At 41.6% G+C, this 13,965-nt stretch overlaps 1 protein-coding gene and 1 pseudogene across 3 annotated transcripts in view; one reads left to right on the top strand and one right to left on the bottom strand.

The window, feature by feature from the left end:
- DNMBP (dynamin binding protein) overlaps positions 1–13,965 on the bottom strand; it is a 125,742-nt gene that overhangs the window by 74,187 nt on the left and 37,590 nt on the right. For all 3 annotated transcript variants that reach the window (XM_074233166.1, XM_074233168.1, XM_074233167.1), the window contains exon 4: positions 145–2,178. In XM_074233166.1, coding sequence (XP_074089267.1) covers positions 145–2,178 — 2,034 coding nt within the window. The remainder of the gene's footprint in view (positions 1–144; positions 2,179–13,965) is intronic.
- LOC141521055 (non-selective voltage-gated ion channel VDAC3 pseudogene) lies at positions 3,529–4,385 on the top strand (annotated as a pseudogene).

The raw sequence follows: 13,965 nt of genomic DNA, 5'->3' as shown, positions 1-13,965 counted from the left end.
TTTGAATTGTGAAAGTGAAAGATCCAGAAGTAAAATAGTAGTTCTCTGTGTAAAATCATAACATAGCTTCAGTTAGCCCATCTAAGTTTTGGACATGAATGTATCATGAAGCAAGCATGACCATTTCACTTCTGCACCACTCACCTCGAAGATGTTGGAGTTCTATATTCAGCCGCTCAATCTGACAGTCACAGAACTCCAGGTTCTCCAGTGCCTGTGCCCTTAGCGCTTCATCCTGTTTTTCTTCTAGCAACAGATTTAGCTCCTCTCGAGTCCTGCTAAATTCCTCCAGGTCCTGCTCCATTTCTTGAGTTCTGACAAGCAGAAAGGAACACTGGGAGGTCGGATCCAGAGTCCTGTCAAGGTAACTAGAGTTCTCTTTCTCTAAGGTATCACAGTGATGAAGATTAGGAGGATGGAATCTGGTTGATGTTAAATTCATCCTCTGGGCTGCTAAAGGGGGGAGAGGAGCTGGACGGGAGGGCTTCATAGAAAAAGACCGGGATTCAGGTTTTAGGTTCCGGTTCACCAATAAATGAGGAGGAGTTGATGCTGGAGCACAAGGGCGGGGAGGTGGTGGCCTCAGGGCCTTTCGCCTTCCAGGAGGCTCTTGCTGCTCTTGCTGGGTTGTTAGTGTGGAAGAACCCCTGACAATATCCTTCTCAGAGCTAAAGTCCATGATTGAAAAGTGCCGGGCTATTTTTTTATCTAACTCTGCCTTTGGCCCAGATAGGCTCTTCTCAAATTGTGCCAACTGCTCTGTCAGTTTAGAATCCAGATCAGTATTGCTCTCTCCTTGCGAAAGGATTGATGCTGTGGAGACAGTTCTCTTGGACTGCAGACCAGTCTGTCTCTCCAGTCCCTTCGATGGACTGCTAAAGCTGGAGGAATGCTGTCCGGATTTGTGTTGCTGGTCTTTTGTCCAGCCAGGCCCATCTCTGAGCTTTGGGCTTGGCTGGCTGGACTTTAACAGCCCAGAGCCTGAAGCTACAGAGCTGCTCTGAAAAGGGCTCACTAGACTACCAAAGGTTCTGGGTAGAGAAGATGTTTCTCTGGCTGATAGAGAAGAGTTATTCCTATTCTTTGCTTCAGAAGGAAGAGTGTCAAAGCGCCCTTGCCCTTCTGATCGGTGGCTCTCTACTGCTTTCATATTCAATTGACTCTTCTCCATAGTGTGGAAATGTAGATTTTTTTGCTTTGAGGGTTGAAAAAGGCTTGGAGTTTGGGAGAAAATGCCATTGATTGGTTTTGTGGAATCATTATCAAGAACGTCTTTGTTAAGAGCCCCTTCTGGGCTCCGGATAAGCTCACTCACACTCTCCCTTTCTTGGAGAAGAATTTTATCTTTTTCACAATCCAAAGTCAGATGGTTCAGGGACAACCTGACTGTTTCAGAGATAGTACAAGTAGACTCTACATCACATTTATGAAGTTTGTTCTTTTCCTCAAGGACTACAAAGGAAGTCTCCAGATTACTTAATGGAGCTATGGGACTCTTACTCTGATTGCTCTCCTGAGGCATAGCTATAGCTTCCTCCATCATTGGGCTAGGAAACAATTTTACAAATCTGTAAGGAAAGATGCCTGTCTTGCCCTTCAGTTTTCCTTCCAGCCAGCCATCTTCCAATGTCCTCAGAATCTGGATCTTGTCTCCCACATCAAAGTCCAGTTCTTTTGGCTCCAGGGCTTGGAATTTATAGAGAGCAATACCATAAGCCCCAAATTCATTTTCATCTTCCTCTGGTCCTCTCTTGTCTTCCTGAGGTACATCTGACATACCATTAATAATGTATCCTGAGTTTTCTGTACTTACTGGCTCATTTAAAGTCCTCAAAGGCCCTAAAAGCTCCACAAAACCTTCTGGGAAAATACCTCTTTGGCCATCAAGTTCCCCTTCAAACCAGCCTGGTTCAGGCATGCCAATAATGGTAATTATATCCCCTTCTCTGAAATTCAATTCCTCATCCAACTGGGCAGAAAGTCCCATCAGTGCCCGGGCTTGGCCCATTGAATATTCAGGAATCTGAAACAGGGTACTCCGAGATTCCCATCGGTGACTTCTGGAGGAGAGGCAAAGTTCTCGTACACATGATGATGGGAAAAAGCCTTTGGTGCCCCAACAACTTCGACCTTCCTGCCAGCTGGAGGTTGGAAGGCCATCCACAATCACCAGGTCACCTAAAGCAGAAGGAGGAAAATACCATGCTATGAACATCCTTAGAAAGTATCTTCAGTACAAATTCATTAAACATAAGAGGAGCTTTAGGAATCTTCAACAATTGAATATCCTGGCACCTCCTTATAACATCTTTGGAAGTTTGTTTTTTTCAAATATTTTAAAAGTAAAAATGCAAAATAACATAAATATTTATATGCAAGCAAAATATTTTTGATATTTCAGTAACTAAATTTTCTGGGAAGAGTGGCTCAGGAGAGGTCTAACATAAAACTGCAACCTTTGGCAAGAAGTTATCTATGCTTAAACCTTGGTTTCTCAAAGGCCCTATTCAAGCTCCTCAATCCCAAATCAATCATGAGATGTTATTATAAAACAAACATATACAAGCATTTCTATTCATAAAAATATTTCCTAATAGATAGTATTTAATTTTGTTCTCATTGCAAGGGATAAACAAGATGCACAGTATTCCCATTTTTAGATGAAAAAAAATGAGATGCTGAAAGGCTTAGTAACTGCTCAAGGTGACTTATCTAATTATTATTGCTAGAACTGTTATGGAACCAAGTTTCCAGATTCCCAGTTAACTAGAGAGAGAAGACCATTTTGCACCTTTTTCATTATTCCCTGGATTCATATTTCATTTCTAAATTTGGGATGACAGACACTGTGCCTGGGATCAAAACATGAAGTATAAAGCCAACAACAGCTAGAAACATGTTGGTGGGAGTAAAACAGCACAAAATGAAGGGGTTTAAAAAAACTAATATTTTTCTTTGATCCAGAAACAGTTCTCCACAAAGACCTAAAATTCAGTACCTACCCTGAGGTACACTACCTGAAACAGTTAAGTAAAACTGACTAATAGAGTGATTGTGACTCAGAGTACATTACTGTCCACTTCTGTAGTTTGTCACTTATTAAAAGCAAAGGATGTAGATTCTAACCAAAAAAAAGAACTGACAAGAAGAGAACAAAGGATGAAGAAAGGGATAGTGAAGAGTCAAGAGAGTTCACTAAGGCTTTACAAAATATAAGTCTCTGGTTAGTATCCACATTCAGAGTTCCCTACCCTGATACAGAGACAAACACTAGACACAAACCTCCTAGTGCCACAGTTGGCAGCTAGGTTGTACTAGTGGAAAGGGTGCCTCAAGTCTCAGGCCTGAATTCAAACTCAACTGCAGACACCAACACTGGGCAAAACTCATGCCACTTCTATTTGCCTCAGTTTCTTCATCTGTAAAAAGGGCATAAGAATGGCATCTCCTTCCCACGGTTGTGAGGATCACATAGTAATATCTATAAAAACCCTCAGCACAGGGGCCCCTTCCCGCGCACATGGACACAAAGAAATGTGTAACACTCCGAGTTATTGTGACCTAGGAAAGGCTGCCAAAGATGTCTTCAACAAAGGATATGGGTTTGGTTTGGTTAAAATAGTTCTTAAAACCAAGTCTTGCAGTGGAGTGGAATTTTCCACATCTGGTCATTCGTACACTGACACAGGAAAAGCTTCGGGTAATTTGGAAACGAAATACAAGATTTGTGACTATGGGCTTACCTTCGTTCAAAAATGGAACACAGACAATACTCTGGGTATAGAAATCAGCATGGAGGATAAATTGGCTGAAGGTTTGAAGGTGACTCTTGACACCATATTTGTACCAAACACAGGAAAGAAGAGTGGAAAATTAAAGGCCTCCTATAAGCGGGACTGTTTCAGTCTTGGTGGAAATGTTGACATTGATTTTTCTGGACCGACCCTCTATGGCTGGGCTGTATTAGCTTATGAAGGATGGCTTGCTGGCCATCAGATGAGTTTTGACACAGCCAAATCTAAACTGTCTCAGAATAATTTTGCCTTGGGTTATAGGGCTGTTGACTTCCAGCTACACACACATGTGAATGATGGCACTGAATTTGGAGGGTCAATCTACCAAAAGGTTAATGATGACATTGAAACATCAATAAATCTTGCTTGGACTGCTGGCAGTAACAACACTCGTTTTGGTATTGCTGCTAAATACAAGCTGGATCACAGAACTTCTCTATCTGGTAAAGTGAATAATGCCAGCCTTATTGGACTTGGTTATACTCAGACACTCTGAGAAGGTGTAAAATTGACACTTTCAGCTTTAATTGATGGAAAAAACTTCAATGCAGGAGGTCATAAGGTTGGATTGGGATTCGAATTGGAAGCTTAAATATAGTTTTTAAGTAAAGTATCAGCTATCTGCCCCTTAAAATGAAGAAAAATGAACCCACTCTGTTTTGGCCTTAATATTCTTCTGTGAAATTTCAACAATGTGAACTTTTTATTCTTCCAAAGAATTGTTGTAGCACCACCACGCTGATGTCTAGAGGTTTTTGAGTCTATTATAAGAAAGAAATACTTGAAGGCATGCACGGAAGTTGTAATGTTTGTGCCACATTTCAGTTCAGTTTCTCAGTGTTATTTTAAATTTGTTCTTCAATGACAGTGTAGTGTCATGTTATAAAGGAAATGACCTGATCCTCTAGTTCATACATCACATACTGCATGTCCTACAACACTTTTTCATGACCTTTTATCAACTTGGTCTCTGCTATAGTGAAAGCTTTGGTTTTGCATCAGCGTAAAATAAATTCATCACATTTGGAACATAAAAAAAAAACCCTCAGCACAGTGCCTGGACCATAGGTGACACCATAAAATAGCTTATTTCCTAAGGCTTTCCCTACTAAAAAGTGTCTGGCCCAAAGTCACACAGTCAGTATGTGGGAGAGATAGAACTTGAACCCAGGTCTCACCAGCTTCACAGTTGGCTCTTTCATGTATACAGAAGAGTACTAAAACATATCACCACCAACACTCTTTCCTGTATCATTACTGCCACTATGGATGGTATTCCATCTTTTCCAGAAGGGTATACAATAAAGTCACTTAAGAGCTGCTTCCTGATGGCTGCTCACACAGAAAGCACTGGACTTGAGTGAGTGCAGGAGGCCAGGATGGATTGGGATTGGCACTACTGGACAGAGCCTACACAGGATGACATCAGACCCAACCAAGTAGGACAGATCAGGAACAGTCAGGAGACTCAGGTCAAAATTCTCATTCTGCTCTTTTCCTATTTGGTAGCTTCAGTTGTCTTATATGTCAAATGAGAAGATTGAACTGAATGACTTCTAAAGTCTTTCTAGCTACTCTAGATCTATGATTATATTAAGCAAGTGAGAGAAAGGTACATAACAGAAAAGTCTGAATGGAAGGCCTGAGTTTAAATCCAGCTCAGACCATCTGGTAGCTGGGTGACCCTGGGCAAACCCTTGATCCTAACAGCACCTTCCTCCAGGGGTAGTATTCTCTAAAGTGCTTGGCACCATGCTATGTTAAGATGAGAGACACTAATCCTCTCACTAACATTGCTACTGCTATGACCCAGATCAGAAGAAGTGATGATCAGTCACTGCCTCCAACATGGGCTTAGTAGCAGATATGACAGCCTGGGAGCATCCTCAGGTACAGTCTGGGTCCCTCTGAAGGGACATGAATCTAAGCCAGAATGGGATCTTTGCCCTCCAACATCTTCTTTCATTGCTGGAGGTTTCCAGTTTCTATATGAACCAATGGAGTCCTTGCACGAGCTTTCCACCATAGCAAGAAGCAGCTCTCTAAGGTCATTCCTATGGGCTCCTCTGTGTCTCTTGGCATAGAGGGAAAAGCTAGGGGGTCATTCTGAGGTTCCTGTTCACCAGTATGGGTGAATCAAGATCAAACTGACTAGATTTTCAAAAGAGAATAGTTAACATAACCGTTTTTAGAGCCAAAATCTTTTGCATCCCTACAGATCAAAATTTATATTAGCCATACCTTTGATTGCATTTTAAAATAGTTTCATTCTGAACTTTAAAACCAAGAGAGGTCATTCCCTATATACACAACAGTATACAAAAGGAATTACATATGAAACTATGAATCGGGGCAGCTAGGTGGTGCAGTGGATAGAGCACCAGCCCTGCAGGCCCTGGAGTCAGGAGTACCTGAGTTCAAATCCAACCTCAGACACTTAATAATTACCTAGCTGTGTGGCCTTGGGAAAACCACTTAACCCCATTGCCTTGCAAAAACCTAAAAAAAAAAAAGCATGAAACTATGACTCCCTGTTTCACACACCTTGCTTTTTAACCAAAAAAGTTGATAACTGAAGTCTGTGTGTTACTTCTAAAACTACTGTACTTATTTTATCTGTTTCCTTCTGAACTTCTTTCCATTTTTCTTCAGGCATTTTAAAAAGTTTTCCTTGGCCTTTATCTTTTTTGTTTTGTTAATAACAACCCCTCCGATCAAAGTCAAAAATAAAAATAACACCACAACTCCTTGTTACAAACAAGTAGAGTTTAGCAAATAAATTCACAGAATGACCATGTATCCTCACTGAAGTAAATCACCTCTTGAGCTCTTCTATACTGATCCTCTGGAGGAAAGTTGGTCCTGGCATTCATCAGAGTTCTTTGTCCTCTTTATCCTCCTATAATCTACTGCCTTCACTCTGCATCTGGACGCAGCACTTTCACTTCCCTCCTGACAGTGCTGCTGACTTTCTGAACCTTGCCACCACTGCCTTCTCCTCCTGGCTCTTCCCTCACTTCCCAGGGACCTCTCCCCCTCCACATCCCTCCATTGTGCTGTGCCGTCCCACTGGCAAGTTCCTTCTGAGGGAGTTCACATTCTAGGAAGAGGCCCGGCCTGGCTGTACTTCATTATCTTCCTGGCTGTCCGGACCTCGTCATCAGTCCTTTCTCCATGTACATACCTGCTCTTCTCCCCACTGTCCAAGCTCCCTAGTATATATTGTCTTCTCCCATTAGAATTTAAGCTCCTGCCGATGAAGCTCCTCTCAGCAGTTCAGTGATCAAGGACAGTCCTAAGAGACTAGTTATGGAAAATGCTATCACATCCAAAAAAATCCCAAAACTCTGGAGAGAAAAGCATACTATGTTCATTTTTTAAAAATTTCTTTTGTTTTTTCTTTTTCATTGTTTCAGTTCTAAGTCACAAGACTATATGGAAATATATTAAATACACTGTACATGCATAACTTATATTAGATTGTTTGCTGCCATGGAACGGAGGGATGGAAGGGAAGGAAATAGAAAGATGTGGAACTTTAAAAAAAGCACATGAGCACCCAGAGGACAGGGTCTCTCTTCTTGTTTCTACCTGTATCCCCAGAGCTTAGCAAAGCATCTGGCACATGTGTTGCCTTGCTCTGCCTCAGGATTTTCTCAGTCTGCTTTTTCCATCCTTAATTAGTGAATTGACATTTCATTACACTGATTTCTTGTGATATCTGTTCAGCCTTTTCTTAAGTAACCCCATCATTCCAGTCGCTTTTCCCTTATAATCTCCCTTTCACGTATCAACAAGTGTATTTTACATGTGGTTATTCCTGCTTCAGTGTTATTCTGTCTCTTTAATGCCCCAACCTTCTCTCTGACTTTTTAAAAATGAATTTAACATTTCTAATTAAAACTCCTAAGTGTGGTCAGTACTTTTGTCCATTTCAGATAAAAATGATGCCCATCCCCTCTCCTCACCTTGTTTGTGCTAAATTTTTGCCTTTATAACTGGTATTCTCCTTTCTCCTTGCCCTCTTCAAATTTTTAGAATGTCCATCCCCAATTCCTCTATTTTTCTTATTTCTTTCAATATACTCTAAAGGAATGAAGGTTCAGAAGACACTTTGATCTTCTCCATTAGAATGATAGCACTGGGGCAGTTTATGGTGCAGTGGAGAGAACACCAGCCCTGAAGTCAGGAGAACCCAAGTTCAAATCTGGTCTCAGACACTTAATAATTGCCTAGCTGTGTGACCTTGGGTAAGTCACTTGACCCCATTGCCATGCAAAAATAAACACCCCCCTCAAATAAACCAAAAAAACTTGGGGACAAAAAAGAATGGCAGCACTCTATCTTCATACAGCTTTTTCCAACTGCTCAAATAAATTTCCCGTTCTAGGTTTCTTGGGCTCTAATACTTCTATTTCAAAGTTCCTATTCAGCTCTGGTCTTTTCAACAAAAGTGCTAATACTCTACTACATTAAAAGTTTGTCTGGGGGGGGTGGCGCAGAGCCAAGATGGCAACAGGGAGGACCTTCTCTCAGTTGCTCTGGAGCAAAACTTATAAGCTAAGGACTCTAACTAAATTTTCAAGAGACAGAACCCACTGAGGGACCCAGGGAGGCAGTTCTCGTACTCAAGGTAACCTGGAAAAGAGCAGAAAGGCTTGGCTCCACGGGGTCAGAGGGGTGGCCCACCAGAGCAAGGAACTTCAGCCTCCCAGAGGCAGCCCCAAGGCCCTGGGAACTGTGGCTCACAGCAGCGGGGGCAGTTTCCTGACCTACACCCTGGGGGAGCACTAGGCACAGCTTGGGGGAACAGCGGTGGGACCTCTGCCAGAGTGAGCACGTGAAGCCCAGCCCTCAGGGCACACAGTGAGCAGCTTGGCCACTGCAGCCCAGATCCAGGAACAGAAGCAGGCAGAGCCCCTAAGCAGAAGCCTACAGGGCATGAGCCCATTTAGCCCAGGGAGGGGAGTGAAGAGAGAGACTGTCGAGCACTGTCCTCTGCCCCTGGAACAGGACTCTGGGGTTCTGACCACATTCAGATACTAATCGCAGTCTAGCCCCACCCACCTCAGCCCCATGGCAGAGGGGGGCACATATGTTCATTCATAGACCAGGAGGGAGGACAGAGCCTCACACACTGAGATCCTTGTGGGGGTGTCCCAAAAGTTCAGGAAGCACCCCCAAAACAGGCTCAGGCTGGGAAAATGAGTAAGCAGAGAAAAAAGAGGAACACCACTGAGGAAATACTTTGCCTGTGATCCCAAGAAGGATCAAAACACTCAATCTGAAGATGAAGAAGCACAAGCTCCTCCATCTAAAGACTCCAAGAAAAACAGAAATTGGGCTCAGGCCATGACAGAGCTCAAAAAAGACTCTGAAAATCAAGTGAGGTAGAAAGAGGAAAAATTGGGAAAAGAAATGAGAGAGATGCAGGAAAAGCATGAAAATGTCAGCAGCTTAGTCAAGGAGATCCAAAAAAATGCTGAAGAAAATAACATGTTAAAAACCAGCACAGGTCAAATGGATAAAACAGTTCAAAAAGTTATTGAGGAGAAGAATGCTTTAAAAAGCAGAACTGGCCAGATGGAAAAGGAGATAAGAAAGCTCTCTGAGGAAAATGAATCCTTCAGACAAAGAATAGAACTCAGGGAGATTGATGAATTTACCAGAAATCAGGACTCAATACTTCAAAACCAAAAGAATGAAAAATTAGAAGAAAATGTGAAACATCTCATTGAAAAAAACAACTGATATGGAAAACAGATTTAGGAAAGATAATTTAAAATTTGCTGGAATACCTGAAAGTCATGACCAGGAAAAGAGCCTTGACATCATTTTCAAAGAATTATTACAGGAAAATTGCCCTGATATCCTAGAAGCAGAGGGCAAAATAGAAATGGAGAGAATCCATTGATCTCCCTGAGAAAGAGATCCAAAAAAAAACAACCCCCAGGAATATTATAGCCAAGTTCCAGAACTCCCAAGTCAAAGAGAAAATATTACAAGCAGCCAGAAGGACACAACTCAAATATCGTGGAACTGCAGTCTGGATCACACAGGACTTAGCAGCAACTACATTAAAAGCTCATAGGGCTTGAAATATACCAGAAGGCAAAAGGGCTTAGAATGCAACCGAGAATCAACTACCCAGCAAAACTGAATGTCCTTTTCCAGGGAAAAAAGATGGACTTTCAATGAACCAGGGGAATTTCAAATGTTCCTGTTGGAATGGCCAGAGCCGAATAGAAGATCTGATCTTCAAATAAAGGACTCAGGTGAAGCATAGAGAGTAGAGGAGGAAAATATAAGGGATTTAATGATGATGAACTACATGTATTCCTGTATAGAAAAATGATACTGATAATACTCATTTGAAACTTCTCATTTAATAGAGCAGGTAGAAGGGGTTTTTATAGATGGAAGCACAGGAGAAAATTGAATTTGAAGATAAAATATGGTGTAAAAATGGAGTCAATAGATAAAAGGGAAATGTAATGGGAGAAAGAAAAAGGAGAGGAGGAATAGGCTAAGATATTTCATATAATATGATTTTTCCTTTATTACAATGAGCTATTGCAATGATATGCAAGGGGGGAAGGCAAGGGGGGAATGAGGGAATCTTTGCCCTCATCAGAGGTGGCTAGGAGAGGAAACACCATATTTACTCTCAATGGGGTATAGACATCTGGAGTAAGAAGGAGAGAAGGGGACAGGGGAAGGGGGGGTATGTGAGTGATGGAGGAGAGGATGGAACGTGGGCAGAGAGTGGTCAGATATAACAAATTTTCTTTTTACTTCCTGCAAGGGGCTGGGATTGGATAGCCTGTCCAGGATCATAGGGCCAGGGATCTGTCTGCTGTGCCATTCAAATAAATACCCTAAAGCAGAGACAGAGTGAAAGGAGAGAGAAAATATAGTTCATGGTAGTAGAAAGTATGAATGGAGGGAGTTGTGATCAGCAATGGCAATGGTGGAAAAATATGTAAGTAACTTTTGTGAAGGACTTATCCTAAAGAATGTGATCCACCCACTACAGAGTTCATGGTGTTGGAACACAGATTGAAGCATATTTTTTTATTATTATTATTTTCTGGGGGAGTGTTGCAGGTCAAATGGGACTGGGTGGCCCGCCTGGGGCCACACAGCTGGGTGATTGTTGGGTGTCTGAGGCCGGATTTGGACCTGGGTGCTCCTGGCTCAAGGGCCAGTGATCTGTCTGCCACCCAGCCACCCCTACTATTATTATTACTATTTTATTTTATTTTGGGTCTTTTTTTTGGGTGAGGGGTTTTGTAGGGCAATGGGGTTGGGCTGGCTTGCATGAAGTCACACAGCTCGGTGATTGTTGGGTGTCTGGGGCCAGATTTGGGCTCGGGTGCTCCTGGCTCCAGGGCTGGTGCTCCATCCACTGCGCCACCTGGCCATACCTACAATTATTATTTTTTATTTTAATTTTTTTCTCTCCCCTTTACTTTATCGCTTATGCGGGTCTATATTTTCTTGGGGGGAGGGGGTATTATGTTTACTCCTAAAAAAGAATATTTTAGTAATGTATAAAAAATTATTTGTACAAAATAAGAATAATTAATTAATTTTAAAAAAGTTTGTCTTCTCTGCTCTGATTATACTAATTTTGTGGCATGAAACTTTTTCCTTTTGGAATCTTGCCTTCCATCCTCTGCTCCAGCTAGTGGATTCATTGGAGGAGCTGCCAGGTCTTGGAGGTTGGTGGCTGTCCTATCCCCTTTTGTACTTCAACTACTTCTGGATGCTGACGAGAGTTTTTCTCTTGTCAGTTCTAGGACTTTTTCCTTTGGGGTTTCCTTTTGGGAGATGTCCGGTGGATTCTCTTACTTTGCCTTCTGGGTCTATTCCTTGCTGTTTTCACTATTCAGGCTTTATTTTTTTTTCAAATCAGAGTTTTTTAGGGATTGTGGTGATTCTAAAAATCTTCTCTCTCCTTAACTTGTTTTCTAGAGCAATTATTTATATCAGATACCTTTCCCTTCATTTGTTCCATCTCCATTTGTTCTAACATTTCTTTTTTTTTTTTTTAAGATTTTTGCAAGGCAAATGGGGTTAAGTGGCTTGCCCAAGGCCACACAGCTAGGTAATTATTAAGTGTCTGAGACTGGATTTGAACTCAGGTACTCCTGACTCCAGGGCCAGTGCTCTATCCACTGGGCCACCTAGCTGCCCCTCTTCTAATATTTCTTACAGCATCATAGAATCAGTTTTCTGTTTAGTTTACTTTAGGGGAAGGAGGAAGAAAGGTTATTAGAATATTTTTTGGTGCCTACTATGAGCCAGGTCCTGTTCTAAGTACTTTATAAATATCTCCTTTGATTTTCCTACCTCTCTGGGAGGCAGTTTCTGTTATTAACTCCATTTTAGAGTTGAAGAGTTGAAATTGAGACAAATCAGTGAAGTAACTTGCCCAGGGTAGCCCATTTAGGAAACATCTTAAGCCATATTTGAACACAAGTCTTCCTGACTCTAGGCCCAACATGTTAATTTTCAGAGATTCCATTTCTCAGGTAAGGTTTATCACTTTCTCTGCTAGGTTATTTATTTTCTTCCTAATACTTTCTTCCCAAACTTTTATCTCACTTCAAAAATGTTTTGCTTCATTTCTTCTAAGTATTCATGTAGTCCTTTGGAATTTGAGTATCTGTTTACAGTTTTACAGAGAAACTCTCCAACTCCTTTTCAGGTTTTTCTCAATCCAGAATAATTTTTTAAATATTAGTCAGCATCTTGATTGGCTCATTTCTCCTGCTTTCACTCCTTAAGCTGGATTTTGTGCCAGGGTTCCCTATTATGCTTTTTGGAGGGAGTGGTTTGTTCTGCACAATCTCCTCCAGGGTTCTCTGAATTCTTACAATGACTCCCATCTTTCAACCAGGCCTCCCTGAATCTTTGCAGCTCAGAGCACTGATCTTCAGGGTTCTCTAAAGTATCTCAGGACAGAACCTAAGTTTTTGGGTATCTGGGATGTCCTGATAGGAGTTCTGTGGTGAAACTTGGTTGCTGATGCTCTAATGACTGGCAAAACTTGAGAGGGTTACCAAAAAAATTAAATATTTAAATATAATTGGAAAATATTTAACAAAATAAATAAAAACTGTAACTTAATATTAAATTGTGGTTTTTCTATTTCTATTTGGGCTCCCAAGGTTCCTATCTTGCATCATCAAACCCCTGGACTTTTCTAGACAGGAAGGGGCCTTGTGCCAGAACCTAAGGAGGCACTGGTCAGAGATCCTCTTGCTGCCTCCAGACACAGGCACTGCTAGGCTAGGCATGTCTCTGGCTCATCTCCACTCTGCACTGAGAAGCTACTGGTTTGTCTGCCTGCACTCGCTATTTCTGGCTTTGCCAGAGGTTCCCTGTTCCTACTCTCTGTGAGACTTTTTGTACAATTCTGGTATGGGAGAAATCAATTACTATGGTTTCTCAATGTACTTTTTTTTAATACCACATTTTCCTATCACCCTCCCTATGTCAGCGAACCATCTGATAGAGATTGTACATGTACAATTGTGTTTAACATATTTCCATATCAGTCATGTTGTTAGGGTGGCTAGGTGGCACAGTGGATAGAGCACTGGCCCTGGAGTCAGGAGTACCATATTAGTCATGTTGTGAAAGATGAATAAGAATTAAGGGGGAAAACATTTCACTGGATTTCTTGATCATCATTCAGTCAATTGAAAATCCCAGGCCTTTGCTAGAGTAGGTATGTGAGAGTAGGGCAGTCTATCCCCATGTGGCTGCCAGGTAAGCCATAAGCCCTCTGGTTGCCTGGCTGTGTTTTTTAAGAACTGTATAAAAGGTAGTGATGATAAATACTAGCATATGTTTAGTTCATCTTACTAAGAAACTGGAAAAGTATGTCCAAGATTCATAGAATTCCAACATAGTAAAGGACCTATCTCTCACTTCTTCCCTAATCAATCCACAGTCTCATGGGCAGTCACCCAATCTCTGCATGAAGCCTCTAATCAGGAAGAACTAGTTTTCTTCTTTTACTTTCAGACTGCTCTAATTATAGCCTGACATCTGCCTCTCAGCTACTTCTACCCACTGTTCTGTTCTCCCTTTTGGAGTCAAACTAGGCAAATAATCACTCTTTCACATTCCCTCCAAATTTTGGAAGATGACACTCATG

The sequence above is a fragment of the Macrotis lagotis genome, chromosome 4, assembly GCF_037893015.1.
Source record: "Macrotis lagotis isolate mMagLag1 chromosome 4, bilby.v1.9.chrom.fasta, whole genome shotgun sequence".
NCBI classification, from domain to species: domain Eukaryota; kingdom Metazoa; phylum Chordata; class Mammalia; order Peramelemorphia; family Peramelidae; genus Macrotis; species Macrotis lagotis.
This window is presented reverse-complemented; position numbering and strand designations above follow the sequence as displayed.